This window comes from Carcharodon carcharias, chromosome 17 (assembly GCF_017639515.1).
Source record: "Carcharodon carcharias isolate sCarCar2 chromosome 17, sCarCar2.pri, whole genome shotgun sequence".
Lineage (NCBI taxonomy): Eukaryota > Metazoa > Chordata > Chondrichthyes > Lamniformes > Lamnidae > Carcharodon > Carcharodon carcharias.
In genome coordinates this window covers 23,023,747-23,041,088 of record NC_054483.1, presented here as the reverse complement: position 1 = coordinate 23,041,088, position 17,342 = coordinate 23,023,747, and the positions used below count along the sequence as shown (strand labels likewise).

At 43.5% G+C, this 17,342-nt stretch overlaps 1 protein-coding gene across 1 annotated transcript in view; it reads left to right on the top strand.

Moving 5' to 3' along the window:
• The window catches only part of cds2 (CDP-diacylglycerol synthase (phosphatidate cytidylyltransferase) 2), a 35,418-nt gene extending 18,464 nt beyond the window's left edge, over positions 1-16,954 (top strand). The window contains exons 5-13 of the mRNA XM_041209330.1: positions 133-272; positions 2,214-2,272; positions 2,804-2,886; positions 3,884-3,971; positions 5,100-5,168; positions 6,235-6,387; positions 6,632-6,751; positions 8,951-9,054; positions 10,245-16,954. Coding sequence (XP_041065264.1) covers positions 133-272; positions 2,214-2,272; positions 2,804-2,886; positions 3,884-3,971; positions 5,100-5,168; positions 6,235-6,387; positions 6,632-6,751; positions 8,951-9,054; positions 10,245-10,368 — 940 coding nt within the window. The 3' untranslated portion in view covers positions 10,369-16,954. The remainder of the gene's footprint in view (positions 1-132; positions 273-2,213; positions 2,273-2,803; positions 2,887-3,883; positions 3,972-5,099; positions 5,169-6,234; positions 6,388-6,631; positions 6,752-8,950; positions 9,055-10,244) is intronic.
• The last annotated feature ends 388 nt before the right edge of the window (positions 16,955-17,342 follow it).

Here is a 17,342-nt window from a genome sequence, read left to right as displayed (position 1 = left end):
TCACAGACCGGGAATCAATGTTAGTGAACAAGTGCAGGAGATGATAAATAGGGCTCCCTGGGTTCACATAGGAGTTTCAGTTTCCCTACTTGAGAAGTTTGAAGATGAATCTTTTTCCCTGTTCTTTTTAAGGTATTTCTTGCTGTGTGCTAACTACTTCTTCTATGGTGAGACGGTAACAGACACATTTTTCGCACTGGTTCAGAGGGAGGAGCCGCTCCGGATCTTGAGCAAATACCATCGTTTCATTTCATTTGCTCTTTACCTGGCAGGTACTGATGCTTGCTTGTCTCAATCTGTGAAAATACCTTTCGACGGACCACATATTCTTTCAGTGAGCAGAGAACAGTTTGCCAAGCAACAGTGACATTGTCATTCTTTCTTACTGAGCACACAGGAATTGGTGCAAAACAATTTTCTAAAACTTCATAATTGAACATCAAATACATATTTACATGCATTGAGTCAGCAACTATTGAGTATGACAGGAAGGAAGTACACACTGTAAATAGAAAAGGCTCTGTGGCACTGGTCACACACCAGACCTTACGTTTTATCAGCTTCACAACTAGCTTTTTTTCTTGAAAAGAACACAGATAGAGAAATCTCAGCATTGATCTGGAAATTGAACTTCACAAGCATACCTACCGGTTGTGGTCTGCAGATAGCCTCTAGTTTCCATTTTAGATATCCTTTTCACAGCAAGTACTTGAGCAATGGTTGGAAAGGAACAGGTCAGATTGGCGCCCAGCATAATTGCAAATCCCGGGCTGTCATCAGTGTTGCACGAGTTCCATTTGTGTCTAAAATGGAACAGAGGATAACATTTCCATTGGAGGTCCCCTGTCAGAATTGGGAGATACAGACAGAATTGCCCCTATATTGTCTTTCAAAGAGACTTCTCCAACCTGAGTATGCAAGTTTTGATGCAGGGTATCCATTTGGTGCATTAAACTGTGTTTCAGATGATGACTGACTGCCTTCAATATTTCTAACTTGGCTTTGTCTCTGCACTCAAATCCTTCGATTATTCACTCAGTGATGGATGGTTCATGCCGGGAAAATCTTTAATGTGTACTTTTTACTGCAGTGAGCTCCCAGCAGGAATATATTAAACCTGTTTTTCGATTTATTGAAAGACGTGCTTGCCATTACAGAAAATACTGTTTGATAATCCAATGCTAATCTTTTCTTGGGTTAGAGTTAATGTTCAGTAACATGTTGGGGTTGCAGGATGTGTTTTGAGGTTGTTTGAACCCTTGAATCAGATGGCTGCAATGGAACAGGTGAACAGCGAAGGGGACAGAGGACCACAGCACAGGCTTTTTCCCCTGAACCTTTCCATCAAAGTGGGAAAATGAATTTGGATTTAAAGTGAGTGATTGAGTTAGGGGCAGAGGATAGTGCAGAGCTGGAGAATACCATTGCTGTCAATCTAGCCAGCCCCAGATGTGAAGAGCACTTCTCTTTGAAGTTCACCTTTCCTGCTCCCCTCCTCTGAAACTGTTGCCCCTAGTTGGGATGATATATCACAGATATTAAATGCATTCTGCTATCCCACTCAAGTGGCCAGTTTTACAAAGTGAGCTAGGTAATACAAGCTCTTTGAGGGTGGTGGGGTGGGCGGTGGATTTGCATCCAAACCTCATTCTGCTTTCACTTTCAATGTGAATTATGGGTTAGAGTCAGGAGTGTGTGTGTTAGATAGTTAAGAGAATTTCTTTTCCCCTCCCCTGTGATTGGGAAACTCGCTACAACAGGGAGTGGCTGAGGTGAATAGTATAGATGTACGCAGGGGAAGCTAGATAAACACATGGGGGAGAAAGCAATAGAAGGATATGTCGAAACAGATGAAGAAAGGTGGGAGGAGGCTCGTGTGGAGTATAATCGCCATCAGAGACAATTGGACTGAATGACCTGTTTGTGTGCTGTAGCTTCCATGTTTCATTCCCCTTTCCTGTGCAGCATTGCTGAACATCACTTACACACCCCACGTGCTGTCTCAGCAAAGACCAGCTAACCCAGTACAGACTGAGGATCAAAAGTTGGATCATCCTGGGAATCTAAGAGCAGCTCCTCAAGGGCCTGTCTAATTGCATATCAGAGGTACAAGCAGCCTAAGAACCAGCTGTCTCCACTTATTTGAATGGGACTGAATGAGTTTCAGCAAGTCCACTCAAGACATGGGACAATGACTTTTGTTTTGTTCCTAGGATTTTGCATGTTCGTCCTGAGCCTGGTGAAGAAGCACTACAGACTCCAGTTCTACATGGTACGTTAACTGCTGACCATCAGAATGAAACACAAAGTACATTGGTTTTTCAGCTGGCACTGCCACCTAGAGCCACCCTTGGTGTTGTCCGCCATCCCAATCTGCCAACTGGGATTGGTTTGCTCAGCATCTTGGATGGGCCGTAAGCTGGGGAGTTTATAGGGAGTTGCAGTTTGTTTGACACAACTGAATGGGGCAGAAGGAGTGGGACTAATCACCCACGAAGGCCAATCTGTGTTACACCTTAGATGCTCACTGGATGCAGAGCTGGTTCCCGTCTCCATGCTGCTTCCTACATCCCAAGATGTGATCCTCGTTCTATTCATTCCAGAAGGATCACCAACCCACCAGGGTTTAATCCCAGTGCTTGTAACAGCTTGGCGTCGTGTGCCATACCCTTGGAATCCTAATTTATGCACCATTTGGTTCTCAGTTGTTTACATTTCTCTTGGTTAAAAATGTTGCTAACCTGGTATTTGGATTTAACAACCCTGGCCAGAGGTTTATCTGATGTCCTTTGTTCCTTCACAGTTTGGATGGACGCATGTGACATTGCTGATTGTAGTTACTCAGTCTCATCTGATCATCCACAACCTCTTTGACGGAATGATTTGGTATGTGACAAGCCAGTACTTTCTTCCTTTGCCCATGATTGTGTAAACTCGAGTCATTTTGACAGTTGGATCATTTTCATTTGCTTCCATTTCTGTCCAGTTCAACCTTTCACCAACACAAGATTTCCTTGTAGGGGCTTTTTATCAGCTCTTGGATGTCCCAGTTAGTGCGAAGAGAAACATTGACGACGAGCTTTGTGGCATTGTTGAACTGCCCCTGAGCGCTTTGCACAATGCATTCCTTCTAAAGTCAGTGACTGGTATATGGCAAGTTGGGCAGATACTTGAGTGCAGCTCAGTGAGATGAACGATCATCCATCTCGTGTTTCGGTGATTTGGACTCAGATGTTAGGAGGTTTTTCTGTCACTGAAATTCCTATTTAAAGCATGTAATGATGTTACCACTGGGTCTCAATGGCACACTTCATTGTTGAACTGTCCTGCTATGTGGCAACACCAAACCAACACTTGAAACCTTCCCAACACCAGGGACTCCATGCTCAACTGCCTTAAGCCTTAGAAACATAATGTTGCTGTAACTGTACCACTCATCAGTCTAAGCCACATGAACTCCATGCATCCAATGGAACCCTGATCCTGTCTTATCATAGATCCTGAGCTTGAATTACAATGGTCCCCAAGAACTGTTATAGAAGACAGTGTGCACCATTGTCCCTGTCAGTCTCCTAGCAAGCCTACATTGGAACCATCCCGTTGCAGGATAAACTGTTAGAGCCTAGGTTGAGAGTCTCCACTTGAGCAATGCAGCCCTGATACTTCAAGGCCAATCACGAGTAACATGAACAGAATGCTGCATTGAACAGCAAAGGACACAGCTTCACAGAGTGTGTGTGTCATTCAGAATAGAATTGTCAGCTGCTGCTTTCAGTGGTAACTATGAGCAAGCTTGGGTGGATTAAAGATCCAGAGCCCTGATAGGTCAGTGTCTGTCTCCCAGATGTTGGTTTATTTTTTGTTCTTCTTTCTTGCTCCTCAGGTTCATTGTGCCCATTTCCTGTGTGATCTGCAATGACATCATGGCCTACATGTTTGGATTCTTCTTTGGCAGAACTCCACTCATCAAGGTCAGTGGGAAGTTGAAGAGACATGACCGCATATCGCAGAGAAACGTCCAGTTATATTTTTAACTCTACCATTGATAGAAATAGCCAATTCAGTACGAGTGGTGAGCTCACTCAGAAAAGGCCGTGAGATGATTAGTATGGGAAATGGCAGGAGTACTTCTGGTGGGAGGCTGAAGCACATTTTGGAGGGAGCTTCATGCTGCACGTTGTCTATTTCACCTGATTATGCTTGATGCTGGGACACAAGTACATGGCACTCTGAACTTGTCCTTTCCAACGAAAGTTTATATGCAGCAAACAATCACCCTAGATCCCAGTGTGGAAGTCACATCCTAATGTGATCTTTCATCACCCACTGATGCATTGTCACTTGATCAAATGTGAAGATGTTAAACTGCTAGAGCCTAATGAAGCAATGAAAGCTTAACAGAAGCTCTTAATGGTTCCAAACAGACAGAGGAAATAGGTCAGTGCGAGGATTTAGAGATTGCAGGGAAAAAGGCAGGGCATTGTGTTGAACTAGCTGGAGGAGAGTGTGTATTGCTCTCTTCTGCTGTGGCTAGGTTGCCCCTTGTTCAATTCTATTAACTGAAATACAAGTAAATCCACTGAGAGAAGTTAAGCCAAGTGCAGGCCTGGATGTCGGGAAGCATGTCAACACCAACCCAGCAATGAGTTCCTCGAATGGTTTTTCAGGTAGGCTGGGCAAGACAAATGCTCGAGAGTCATGCAAGAACCATTGGATGCTGCTGCAAAGGGAATCAGAGATTCCTGTGCAAGGGGTGACATGAGTGGGTGAAGGGCTGCCTCTTCTGTGCTCCACCTACAACTGAATTCAGATTCAGACTGCCCATATCAGGACTTAATAGAATGAAGGATGGGGGTGTGGAGGTAGACAGAGGGAACAGCCTTCCACCTGACGCAGCTTGTTTACACGTAACTGTGTGACACAGGATCACTTTGGCCTTTGTGAAAGTTACTTCTCTCCACTTCTAGTTGTTTATCAGTTTCTGGGATGGTATGGACACTTCACAGAACAAATTACAAAAAAAGGTTATATAACAAACCTTTCCATTTTCACATGTTGTAAAAATGATCTGATTGTCAGTTGTGTCCGTGTCTTTACAGTTGTCGCCCAAGAAGACCTGGGAAGGATTTATCGGAGGATTCTTCTCAACAGTTCTATTTGGCGTTCTGGTGAGAATCAATAAAATAGTCTATGTGGATGGGATTAGAATTTCAAAGCCACTATCATTTGTTATGACAATCTTGTCTCTCAACTGTCCCTTTTTAATCAGGATGTCTCTCCATTCAACCAAGTGGTTGAGAAAAACAACAACAATAACACACTCAGTGCCAGAGCCAGTAAAATGGGCTTTGGGAGATGTGAAGGAAAGGTTTCCATTTCTAATTTCATCCTTTCAGTTTGAGAGGCACAGGCATAAGTTACTTACTCACAGAGCTAACTGTTGCATGTGAACGGAATTACTGAAGTCTGTCTAATGTTATGAAAGAAAGGACTGAGAAAGAGGAGATTTACTAGAACAGTCCCAGGACTGGGGGAATTCAGCTACGTGGCGGAGATTGGAGAAGCAGTAATCCTGGGAACAGAGAAGGTTAACGAGAGATTTAATCGAGGTGTTCAAAATCAGGAAGATTTTGATTGAGCAAATAAGGAGAAGCTGTTCCCAAGTAGCAGAAGGGTCAGTAACCAGAGGACATGGGTCTAAGCGAATTGGCAGAAGAAGAGATGAGAATTTTTTTGAGTTCTTGTGACCTGGAATGCACTCTGTGAAAGGGGTGGTGCAAGCTCATCCAGATATAACTTTCAAAAGGGAATGAGATAAATACTTGAAAAGGAAAAATCTAGCCAAGTTAGACAGTTGGATAGCTCTCGGAAAGAGCTAGCACAGGCACAATATGCCAAATGGCCTCCTGTGCCCTCTGATTCTGAAGAGCTTTGTCTACATTGGGTCTACAGTGAATTACACAGCAGGCCATGTTCGCTCATCGTTCAGTGAACCAGCCACGCTTTCACAGTCATTTAATTGACTGTTAACATTCCTGCTCCAAGACAAGTGGACCAGTGTTAAATGCAGGACAGACAGAGAGGCTTGGAAGTAACTGGATAATATCACCAGGCAGGAAAGCACGTGGGGGAAGTGAGCTGAGCCAGTGGTATTGAAACACATCTGTGTCTTCTCTTCTAGCTCCGTGCCGGCCTGCTGTTCGCCTTCATTGCTGTGCCTTCTTGTTTTTGCAGCTTTCCTACGCCATGTCTGGATACAAATACTTTGTCTGCCCATTTGAGTTCAACAATGATGCCAACACTTTCAGCGTGGACTGTGAGCCATCAGAGCTCTTCCAGCTACAGGACTACACAATCCCCTGTGGTCTGCACTCCATTATAGGCTGGGTATGATGGCGTGAGTTCACCAGGTTTTCAGGGGCTGATCTTTTGACTTTGCACTGCTAGGAAATCATGGTTTTTTTTATTCATTAAAATAAAAGGACAGTAAGTAACGTGCCTGCCAATTCTTCAGTGTGTGTGCAGAACAAGGTCAGAAACTCAGCCCCTTGAAGTGAAATATTCCAATTTGAAAAGGGTAGAAGTTACTATTCATGAATTATTTGTGCTTTTTCTTGTCTCATTCCTGTAGCAAACTATCCGGCTGTACCCGTTCCAGATTCACAGCATCGCCCTTTCCACCTTTGCCTCACTGATCAGCCCCTTTGGAGGTTTCTTTGCCAGCGGTTTCAAGAGAGCATTCAAGATCAAGGTATTTTTAATCCTTTGTTTCCTGGCAAAGGGAAGAGATAATGCAGCACCTGAGAGCAGCCCGACACAGCAAGAGATTAAAACCAGCAAATCACCCAGCACACAAGCAGGCCATTACAATCTTGCAAAATAGCTGGGAGCACATGCTGTCTGTTTGCGCTTTATTCTTTTCATGGGATGTGGGTGTCACTGCCGAGACCAGCATTTATCATCCCGAACTGCCCTTGAGAAATACAAGGCCATTTCAGAGGGCAACCACATGGAGGCCAGGCTGGGTAAGAACAGTAGATTTCCTTTCAGAACACGAGTGAACCACATGGGTTTTTACAATAATCGATGATAGCTTCATGCTCATCATTACTGAGATTAGCTTTATATTCCACGTTTATTAATTGAATTTAAATGCCATGGTGGGATCTGAGCCTAGGTCCCCAGAGCATTAGTCTGGCCTCTGGATTACTCGTCCAGTGACATTAGTATTTTGCCTCGGTCTCCCCACTAAGCACCTGTCCTGCTCAATGAAAGGACTCTGCAGTTTGGTCCCACATCACAGCAGTTTTCCCAATAGCTCTCCAAATTAGTTGCCTTCAATTCCCTCTTGAAAGTTACTATGGAACGTGATTCTGCTGCACTTTCAGAGAACACATTCCGGATCATAACCCAACTATTGTAACTCTGTGACTTTTGGTCACCCACCCTTGTCTGAGGAAACAGTCTCCTCCTGCTTCCCCCACAGCTTGTCAATATTTTGAATACCCCTCTTTGGTCTTCTGTTAACTGTCTCTGCTCCAAGGAGGACAATCCTTGCCTCTCTGACCTCTCCCCAGAACTAAACTGGCCCATCCTTTCAGCCCAACATGTCTGTGCTACCTCTTCTAAAAAGCACTACCTAGTCAGTTCTACATGTCTCTGCTCTATCCCTGTAGCCCTGCAGATTTTTCCTTTTTGAAGTACTCCAGGTCCAAGAGAGAAAACAGTAGGGTTGTTCCAGGGCTGCCATTGTGAACCTTTTTGAGCCGAGTTTGGGATGAAGTTAGCCACTTGCTGTCCTGGTATAGATGTCAATCAGCCTATAAGTGATTTGGAGTAGAGAAGTCAGTATGAGAGGTCAAATGAGAAAGTACTTGAGAGATGAGATCCCTCCAATCGTGAATTGCAGTGCAAAAGTTGGTCCAAGTAAAAACAGGATGTCCCATTCTGTAATGATAGCAGCAGTGTGTACCATCTACGAGATACACTGCAACAGACAGCACCTTCCAAACCCGTGACCACTACCACCTAGAAGACTCTTGTCATAGATGTGTCTGTGACATGTATTCTCAGTCAGATGCTGTTCCATTGCAACTCTTCCTAAAACATTTTCTAAACTCTCTGGAGTTTTGAAGAATGAGAGTTGATCTTGTTGAAACGTACAACATTCTTCGAGGCCTGAAAGGATAGATGTTTAGAGGGTGGCTCCCCCCCGGCAGGAACATCTGGAATGAGGGCTTCTGGTTTCTGGATAAGGGCCCAGTGTTAGTGTCTGAGATGAGAAATTTCTTCATCCAGGGGATTGTGAATCTTTGAAATTCTTGACCCCAGAGGACTGTAGCTAATTGAGCTATTGAGCATATGCAGTGCTGAGCTCAGTTAGATTTTTGGACACTAAGGGGATCTAGGGATACGGGGAGGGGACAGGAAAGTGGAATTGAGGTTGAAGTTCAGCCCTGATATCAAATGGTGGAGGCTCGGAAGGGATGTATGACCCCCTCCTATTTCTTATGTTCTGAAAAGTGCCTTGGGGGGTGTTTACCTAGACACTGAAAACATCTTCCTTAAAACTGCTCAACTAATTCTGTCCCCTTTATCAGATCTGGGAGTGGTCATCTGGGAAACCAGGAGAGAGGCCTCGTGAACGGCTCCGTTGCACTGTGTGACCAGCAACCACTTTTCTTTTCACCTCAAAGAATCCCCATACCATTCAAGGGAGCTAGTCTGTTTCAGTTTAAACAGGATGGGGATCCCACGGAGATCTCCGGAGTTAGATGCCCATGGTTTTAGTGAGCTGATCTATGATTTTTTTTTTTATAGCTTGTTCACTATTTCAAAAGGAGATTGAGGCATCTGCCCAGTTTCACTCCACACATGCTCTTCAAATTGTCTGTTAACAGCAAGAAAAATGTGACATTCCCATGATGTAATTGGCCTGTTTTCTTTGCAGGACTTTGCTGACACCATACCTGGTCACGGTGGGATTATGGACCGCTTTGATTGCCAATATCTTATGGCGACCTTTGTGAATGTCTACATTGCCAGCTTCATTAGGTAAAAACCTTTCACTGACCCTGAGCTCCACCTCCCTGTAGTGAAGGCTTAACCTTCCAAAAGGAATTCATTGACTGTGGGATTTTTTGAGATGAGGTGTGATGTAAATCCATGAAACTTGCATTTATATAACACCTTGAACACAGCAAAACAACCTCAAACTGACATGATTACTGTGTAGAATAAAAACACTTCTACAACTAAGTGCTGAGAGAAGGGACTCTGATCTGTCAGTGCTGTAAATTGAATGATTGTGGGTGTATTAAGTGAGTGGGACACGTCTTTCATTTCTTGCCCCAACCTTTTTCTGTAACCTCCTGTAGCGTTACAGCACTTGGAGATCTCTCTCTCCCCAATTCAGTGCCTCTCTGATTGAGACTGTGACTTCAGTTGCCGAGGCTCCAGCCTCTGGAATTCCCTTCACACAGGATCTGCCCCTCCTCCTTTATGATCCGGGCACCTGCACGGTGTTAGTTTTTGATGTTTACACTCCTTGGGGCATTTTCCTTCCTTAGAGGTGCTATCTAAATACAACTGTTGTTTCTGCACTGCGCTGTGTCAATTAGAAAGAACATTTTCCATTTATCTACTCCTTGTGCTGAACCTTACCCACCAGAAACAACAATTGAAATTGTGCACCTGTAGCCAGTACACTATGGGATGCAAAGTTGGGCACTTTACCTTTGCGAGCTTCGGTGGTATCAGCCTCGCACTCTTGCCTCCGAGTCAGCTGGTTGGGGATTCACACCTCGCTCCAGAGACTTGAGCAATATCGAGGCCAAAACTCACAGCACAGAACTGAAGGAGCACTGATGCTGTCTTTCGAGTGAGACATGAAACTGAGGCTCTGTCTGCTCACTGAGATGAACATAAGAAATCTCATGACACTATTTTGAAGAGAAACAGAAGAGTTCTCATCAATATTTATCCCTCAAACATCACTATAAAACCAGATTATCTGATCATTATCACATTGCCGAGAGTAAATTGGCTGCTGCATGTGCTACGCTACAACAGTGACGAAAACTCAACAACTACCTCATAAGCAAAGTCCTGACGTTGTGAAAGGTAGCTATATAAATTCAAGCCTTTTGCCTCACTCAGTGAGCTGTCACTTGGAGAGTTCAGCTGCAAAGGATTCCTTTGGAAGTGGAGTTTAGAATTGTCATTATGCCTCTGCTTCTTCCTAGGGGCCCGAATCCCAGTAAACTGTTGCAGCAACTACTGGCCCTCCGCCTTGACCAACAGCTGCAGATTTTCAAGAGCCTGAAGGCGAATCTGATCCAGAAGGGGGTACTGCCAGCTGGAGCGTAGGAGTGGCGATTTCAGTCAAGTGGTTGCAGTGAAACAGCCTGGGGGGATGAATCCAGCCTGTGACCTTGCCTTCAGACACAGTGTGCATCCAAGCTAGTATCCTACCAGCGACTTCCTTATGTAACCGAGAGGTCCAAATCCCTTCAAACTCAAAAGCAAAGTTTTCTTCACGTACTGGTTGATGCAATAATTAGTAAGTAGGCATGAGTTTAATCACGGGGTCTCAGCCCATTAGTAGAAGGTTAGAAGCTGTAATGACCACTGTTGCGCTGAGCCTATGATTAACCGTCAAACCCACACAGACAAATTGCTTTCTTTAAAACAAAAATGACTCACCATCGCGGTTTGCACTGCAAAGCAAGTGAGGGGCTGTGAGGCTGAAACTTAACTCTGCATAAATCATGGATTTTACCCCAGTAGAATACCAACCCAAGCCTCTTCTGCACCAGAAGAGGAGTCTTGTGTTAAAGGTCAAACTGATATTCCACAATTACTTGCTCCTTAGCCAGAATGTATGCTTAGGGTGGATTAGATGTAGAATTTGGTGTAACACAGGCCTTGTCATTTTGAAAAAAACATTTGAGTTTTACATTTGCGTTCGTCAGGCTTCTTGCGGCAGCTGAAGGAGTCAAGAACATTGAATTTTACACTGGCTGTATTTTGGTAGGTAGAGACTCGGAGAAACAATTAAGAGCTTGCAACAGGGGGATTGGAGATCCCATAGGGTGTCTGAGGATAGATGAATAGATTGACAGAATTCCCCAGATGGTATGTCATTTCTCACAAATGATTGAACCGATGACTTCATGACCTGAATGATGCTAAAAGTATTATCCATGTCTTTTGAAATTTTCACAGACAGTTCCCTTGAAGGTGAATATCTCCATTTCACAGAACACAGTGACCCATCAGTTTTGAAAGCGGATGTTAGCTTTTACAGAAGTGTACATACATCCAAAAGGAGTATGTGAACAGGAGTAGTATTTAATTATTACCTGTAATTTTAACCTGTATGTCACGTGAGGTCTTGCAAGGGAACTGCCGCACAGTGAACACAATTCATTTCTGGAGTTGGTGATTCCTTTTCTGGGCCAGTTCCAAGAGCTGCAAGTGTCCTCTGGTACCTCAGCCTCGAGGCTGTTTTTTGCATGGAGGCCTACATGGCTGGTGCAGCCTGTTCCAATACACAGCAAAGACCAATCCATTACCCCTCCCCACTCCCAGTGCCCATACAGATATGCTGGATGGTTACCAGGAGCTGCCTGACCTCCAGCACTCTAACTTAAGGACCACAAGATGAGTTATAATGTGCCTATTGTAGCCCAGATGAGATCAGCTAGCTCGGTACAGATTTTTTACAATTGGCAGGTATCTGTGCTAAGTTCAACTCAGCTAAACTGGATGTTCTGGTTAGGGTGGATTGGATGAGCAATGCTTCACAAAGGTGGCTGGGGGCTGGCTCTTGGGCTTTTCTGAATCTGTTGCTCTTCAGCTGATCACGAGAATAGGTTGCAGAGTTCCCAGTGCTAACCTGCTGGCAGATTTACTCTTCCCTTGTCCACTGTGGTACAAGAAGGCAAGCTGATCCAATGATAGCACCCTTGAAAGTGGCAGGTTATTGTGGTGCGGAGATTGGCATCCATTTCTTTAGGTTACCGTAAGGATTGTATAGAGCCAAAAGGCAGGTACTGCCAAATGTTTAGCATGTGGTTAGCACACATCCAGAAGAACATTTAACCAGGAGAGTGGTGGCAGAGAAGACCCCCTCACCTGACCAGAACATGAAACATTGAGTGACCGTGAATAGATAGGAGAGATTTTCCAAGTGATCCTTTGGTCAAGAATCCAACAAAACTTACGTGAGAGAGAAATTCAATTCTTCCAAGTAACAGTTTTAATTTAGCTACCCTGCTGCCATGCTCCTACTGCTAACCTCTTCCCCTCGTTGATCCAGAGCTCAGGATTTCAAGTGACCCAAACATCTGTCAATTTGTAGTGTCCAGCTCCGTCGTTGCTGTGAAAGGTAGCTCACGGCAAAGAAAACAATGCACAAATGCTGTGTCTACAATCCTTGTGTTAACCGGGAAGGGCACAATTCTGAACAGTCAAGCTCACACACCTGGAGGAGCAAAGATTGTCCTGGAGCCTACCTGCATGTGTGCAGCTTCATGTACTATGCTTAGTGGGTAACAAAAGGTGACAAACATGTTGAAGTTGTCATATTTTTTGCTTGTGTTATTTGCTCTCTCATCAGCCTTCACTCCAATAGCTTTTTTTTTGTTTGTTGTATTATTAGTTGTCCTGCTGCATTGTTCGCTGCATGGTGAAGTGGTTAAAGACTTAGTGTGCATGCAGAAGAATGCAGCACATTGTGGGCTGCAGCCATCTTAAAGAGTCACCAGATACTGTGCCAGAGTTGGACTTCTTGCCAAGTTGGGATTGGGCAGTGTTGACGAGTGATTCTTTGTTTGGGATGGTGAGGGGACAGGACAGGACAGGACAGGTGAGAACAACTCAGGAATTGTTTCAGACTGGGTGAGCTTTCTCTCCAAACTGCTGGTTTTGTGGTTCAGTTTCACTCACGTGAGGGACTGCAGTGGAGAAGATAGCCACTATAACTTCATTCAGTTGGAGAAGTCCCACTTTCAAATTGATGAAATGGAACTGAATAAATTATTTCAGGTCATTGCAACAGGAATGACATGTTTCATGAAAGACAGTGACAAGACGCATTAATGATAGGCAAATTGTATTAAACTGACTGTAAACCAGTGGCCTTACTGATGAGCTTTGAAAGGTAGGGAGGAACCAGCAATATTGCTTCGGAAATTAAGGAGCAGACAAGGCCAAGTTCATTCTCAATGTGCCTCATCATCTCAAAATCACTTTGACAAAGCCGCAAGTGTCTTTGCAGCTCCCCTTTGTCAATGAATTTGAGACACTGCAGTGTGTTCAGCTGGCTTGGTCCCAACAGTTGTCCATCCAATTCTCAGACTCCGGTTTCAGTCTATCCCTGGACTGATGTGACTTGCTTATTGTTCAGCAGCAAGTATCCTGCTGTGCAAAGGGAGTGTGGGACACTTCCAGCCTCTGATCCTGCTGCTCAGGAACCCCTAATTTGGCATCAGTTCAGCAAGTGCACTGCAATAAAGTTGGTGCCTGACCAAACAAGTATTTCCTAGACTTTTTCAATGTAGTTCTGCCAAAGGTAGAAATGATGTCTGTTTCAAACAAATGGAAACAAAATGCCTTTTATCTAATGGCAGGTATATCCAGTTCCCATGTACATTCTGACTGAGACCAGCTCATTGTTGGAGAAACTTCCAACATATCATTTTTAAAATACTTTGATCAGGCAAATGCCAACTTTCTAAAATTCCGCGAGATCGTGGAACCCATAAAAGGAAAATCTGGAGATATGCAATCTCTGGAATTCTCAGAATGCTTCTGGCCAGTTGCTAAACATGGAGCCAATCCCTGCTTGTACAGCTAAACATGCAATTTGTGTAAGCCTGTTCGTGTGTTGGCGTCGCTGATGCTGATTTGAGCATGGATAGGAGGGGAGGGGCAGAACAAATCCTGAGTTGCTAGCTTCTCTTGTGCACAATCTGGTCCCAGGGCTTCGGGTTTTCTCTCAAACATTTACTGGCTAGCATGGATCCGTTCATCTTACAGCCGCACAAGCTGCATTGATTCCCTTGATTTCTTTCATTTGTCTTCACCCTGTGGGAATAATCAGCAGGATTACAACACAAACATATTCAGCATAATTCTTTTTGTACTCTGAAGTTTTGATTTGTTTGCTTTTCTGATTGTTTGAATATTCACTGTGTTACAAGCGTACGGGAAATAGTTTTACACAGTTTGCTGTTTAGTTTGAGAATTGATGGGCCAGTGGCAAGTGGCTGCACCATTATAGATCTGAAAATCCTGCAGTATCCCCCCTGTCAGAATTTGAACAATTGTCCAAAGAAAAAATCTGAAAACAACATCCAAACGATCTTTTAAAAAGAAGTTGGTTGGAAAATCACAACGATGTACCAAAAAAAAATCAGTTCTTGAAATACATTGATGTTTGGAAGCTCTATGAAGGACCAAGTTGTTAGTGTTTAGATTTGGTCCATTATAAAAACACTGATGTAAATTGCAGCCTAATACTAAATCCCCTTAAAATTGAACAGAAGTTCCTGTTTGATTCAAACGTGTAGAATTGCCTGCACTATAAAATTCAAGGTATATTTCATATTATTTGCATTTGTTATGCAGTTTATATATTATCAACGGGTCCAACCATTACACTAGATGGGACACAGGAATCCTCTAGACCCAGTCATGTCCTGAAAACCAGCCTATGGCACTAGTCCTAACACCTTAAGGAATCGAAAGCAAATGAACAAGTGCTGAAACTGCCTCTGTCACCTGGGTTGTTGTAGGATAAGCTGTATCGAGATGATGCCAAAAACCTGTGGGATAATGGCAACACAGTGCTTGATTTAAAAAAGGAATTAAAAATTCTCTGCCGAATTTTCACTGTAACTTTGTTATCATGAGAAATATTGGCCCCAGCCCTGTAGGGATGTACTCCAGTCATACACTGGCCAGCAATAATTAAGAGGTGACGTGTGCATAGCAGCACAGCAACCTGAAGCACCTCAGCATGCTCTTCACTGCCTGTGGTACCTGCTGACGAGGCCCCTGCAGCTTGCAGTAATGTGTTTCTTCCTCCTGCCCAGCCCCATCCCCATCCCACCATCCCAGTGCACTGCTCCTTGTTCAACATAGACACTGAGAGATGCCCACGAGAATCAGAGCAGCAATAGTCCAGTCTTTTTGAATTTCAGGGGTATTTCTTCATAAGCAAAATCTCTATCAAGGCGTGGGTATGAAGGAGCTTTCAGGGATTGTGTTAATTCAGAGTTTTGGAAGGCAGTGTTCTGTGCAAACTCTGTGACGTGTTCCAATTCCTTAAACAAAGTCCATGCACTATTGTCCAACATACGTTACAAGACCACCTAAGTGAATGCTGTGTCTGTCCGACCTTGGGGAGCTTCAACTCTGTTTCTTATGGGTCTTCTGCTTTGATAACACTTATTTAATTACCTGTTTGTAATATATTACTATGACTTGAGCAACTTGAAATGAATGAGTTAAAATGGTGCAGTCACAATTTCAACAAAACAGCGAGAAGCCTTTTTACATGCAATCTCCAATTGCTGCGTAAAGTACTTTGTCATCTTACATTTGAGAGAGGATACATGGACAGCAAGTGTGGGAATAGTAATGCATCTGCAGCATAATATCAGATGCTCTTTTGAGTTTGGGACTAATGCATTTTTGAGAGAAATCTTGCTTTGCAACTGAGCCACATGTGGGAAGTTGATTCCCAACCTTGCATGCAGTTTATCAAACTTATTCACAAGCAAGCTTGAATACATTTGAAGTGGGTTATGATTTTCTTAAAAAATAATATTGGGTGCAGCTTTTTCTTATTTTCATGGATATGATTCCCCTGCTTTATTTTTAAATTTCACCTGTCTGGACTGATCTTTCTGCAGCCAGGGCTAGCTCAGTCTCCTTTCCAGCTGGCCACCAGAAGGTTACAAGTACCCTGTGCTTCACTCCCTGCTGCGGGAAGACACCACAACCTCTACTTGGTGTCTTTCTGCTTGACGTGGTCCAGATTGGCAATGCACAGAGTAGAATTCGAACTCATTTCAAAGCGCTGAACATTAGCAGACAAGACCACCTGAGTGTGGCTCCTTACAAAAGTATGGCAGCAAATTAATATCATGTCTAAATTGCACTTCTGCAATTTTGGTTTTCTTCATGAGGTTGCCAGCTTAAACAAAACTGTCCAGCATCAGTCACATGTGTGACATAACATCAGCTGTGGCATCCCAAAAAGTGAATTTATGCAGATTTTTAAAAAAAAGTAGAGTGGATTATGTCTGCTCGTGTGTAATGTGGTTTCCAACAGTAAAATCTGATCGGACAACCTCATCTGGCCATCCAGCGAGCAGAATGTTTAATGGTAATTCACACTGTATTCCACGTGAGAGGAGTTTGGCGACAGGCAGATAGACAAGCGTGGGATGGCAAAAAACAGAACCCTGAGTCCAAGACAGGCAGAGCAGCTGAACACACTCCCCATACTGATATTGCATTCTAGTTTGATTTGTGATTTACAGCCCAAAAGAAGCACATACAGCAATGTACAAGTCCTGCAGCTTTTTAACATTTTAAAATGAAGGAATCTGCAATCATGTTGAAACTTCTCAATGGTCAGGGGCACAGCATTGCTTTCCAACTAGTCGGATTACAGAATGGACTACTACATGAGGTGAAGTAGTTGAGTAAATTGTTTATTTTATTAATGCTTCTTCATGTGTGTCTGTGTCAAGTATGAACCATTCAGTTCAAGTGATACCTGCTGTCACGTGTTACTGTATATGTGCTTGTTTTGTATTGAATATGTCTTGTGTGTGCGTGTGTATATATATATATTATACATATATATATATTTGATGGTGTTAAAGAGTACATAATATTTATATATGTTGCGAATAAAAAGAACCTTATTAAATGACAAAGTAGCCTTCTATTTCTTGAGTGATTTTGAAGCTGTAATCTTGCCTTCAAAACCCAATTGGTTCACTAATGTCCTTAAGGGAAGCAAACCTGCCATGAACTGTCAAGCTACTCAGTTCTCTCAAACTGCCAGAGAGTGCAGTGGTCTAATATGACACAGTCCCACATTCTCAGTGCACCTAGGGTTTGCCATTAAATGCTGGCCTTGTCAGTAACACGTGCACTGAGTTTTTTGTTTGAAAGTTGGCAAGGATGATGTAGAATGGACTTTGGGAGAGAGGATTAAAATTAGTCCAGTGGGTGCAACTGCCAAATGGATTTAAGAACAGAGAAGACATCCTGAATGAGAAACTAGTGTATTTGGGATTTGGCAGTTTCACATTGCA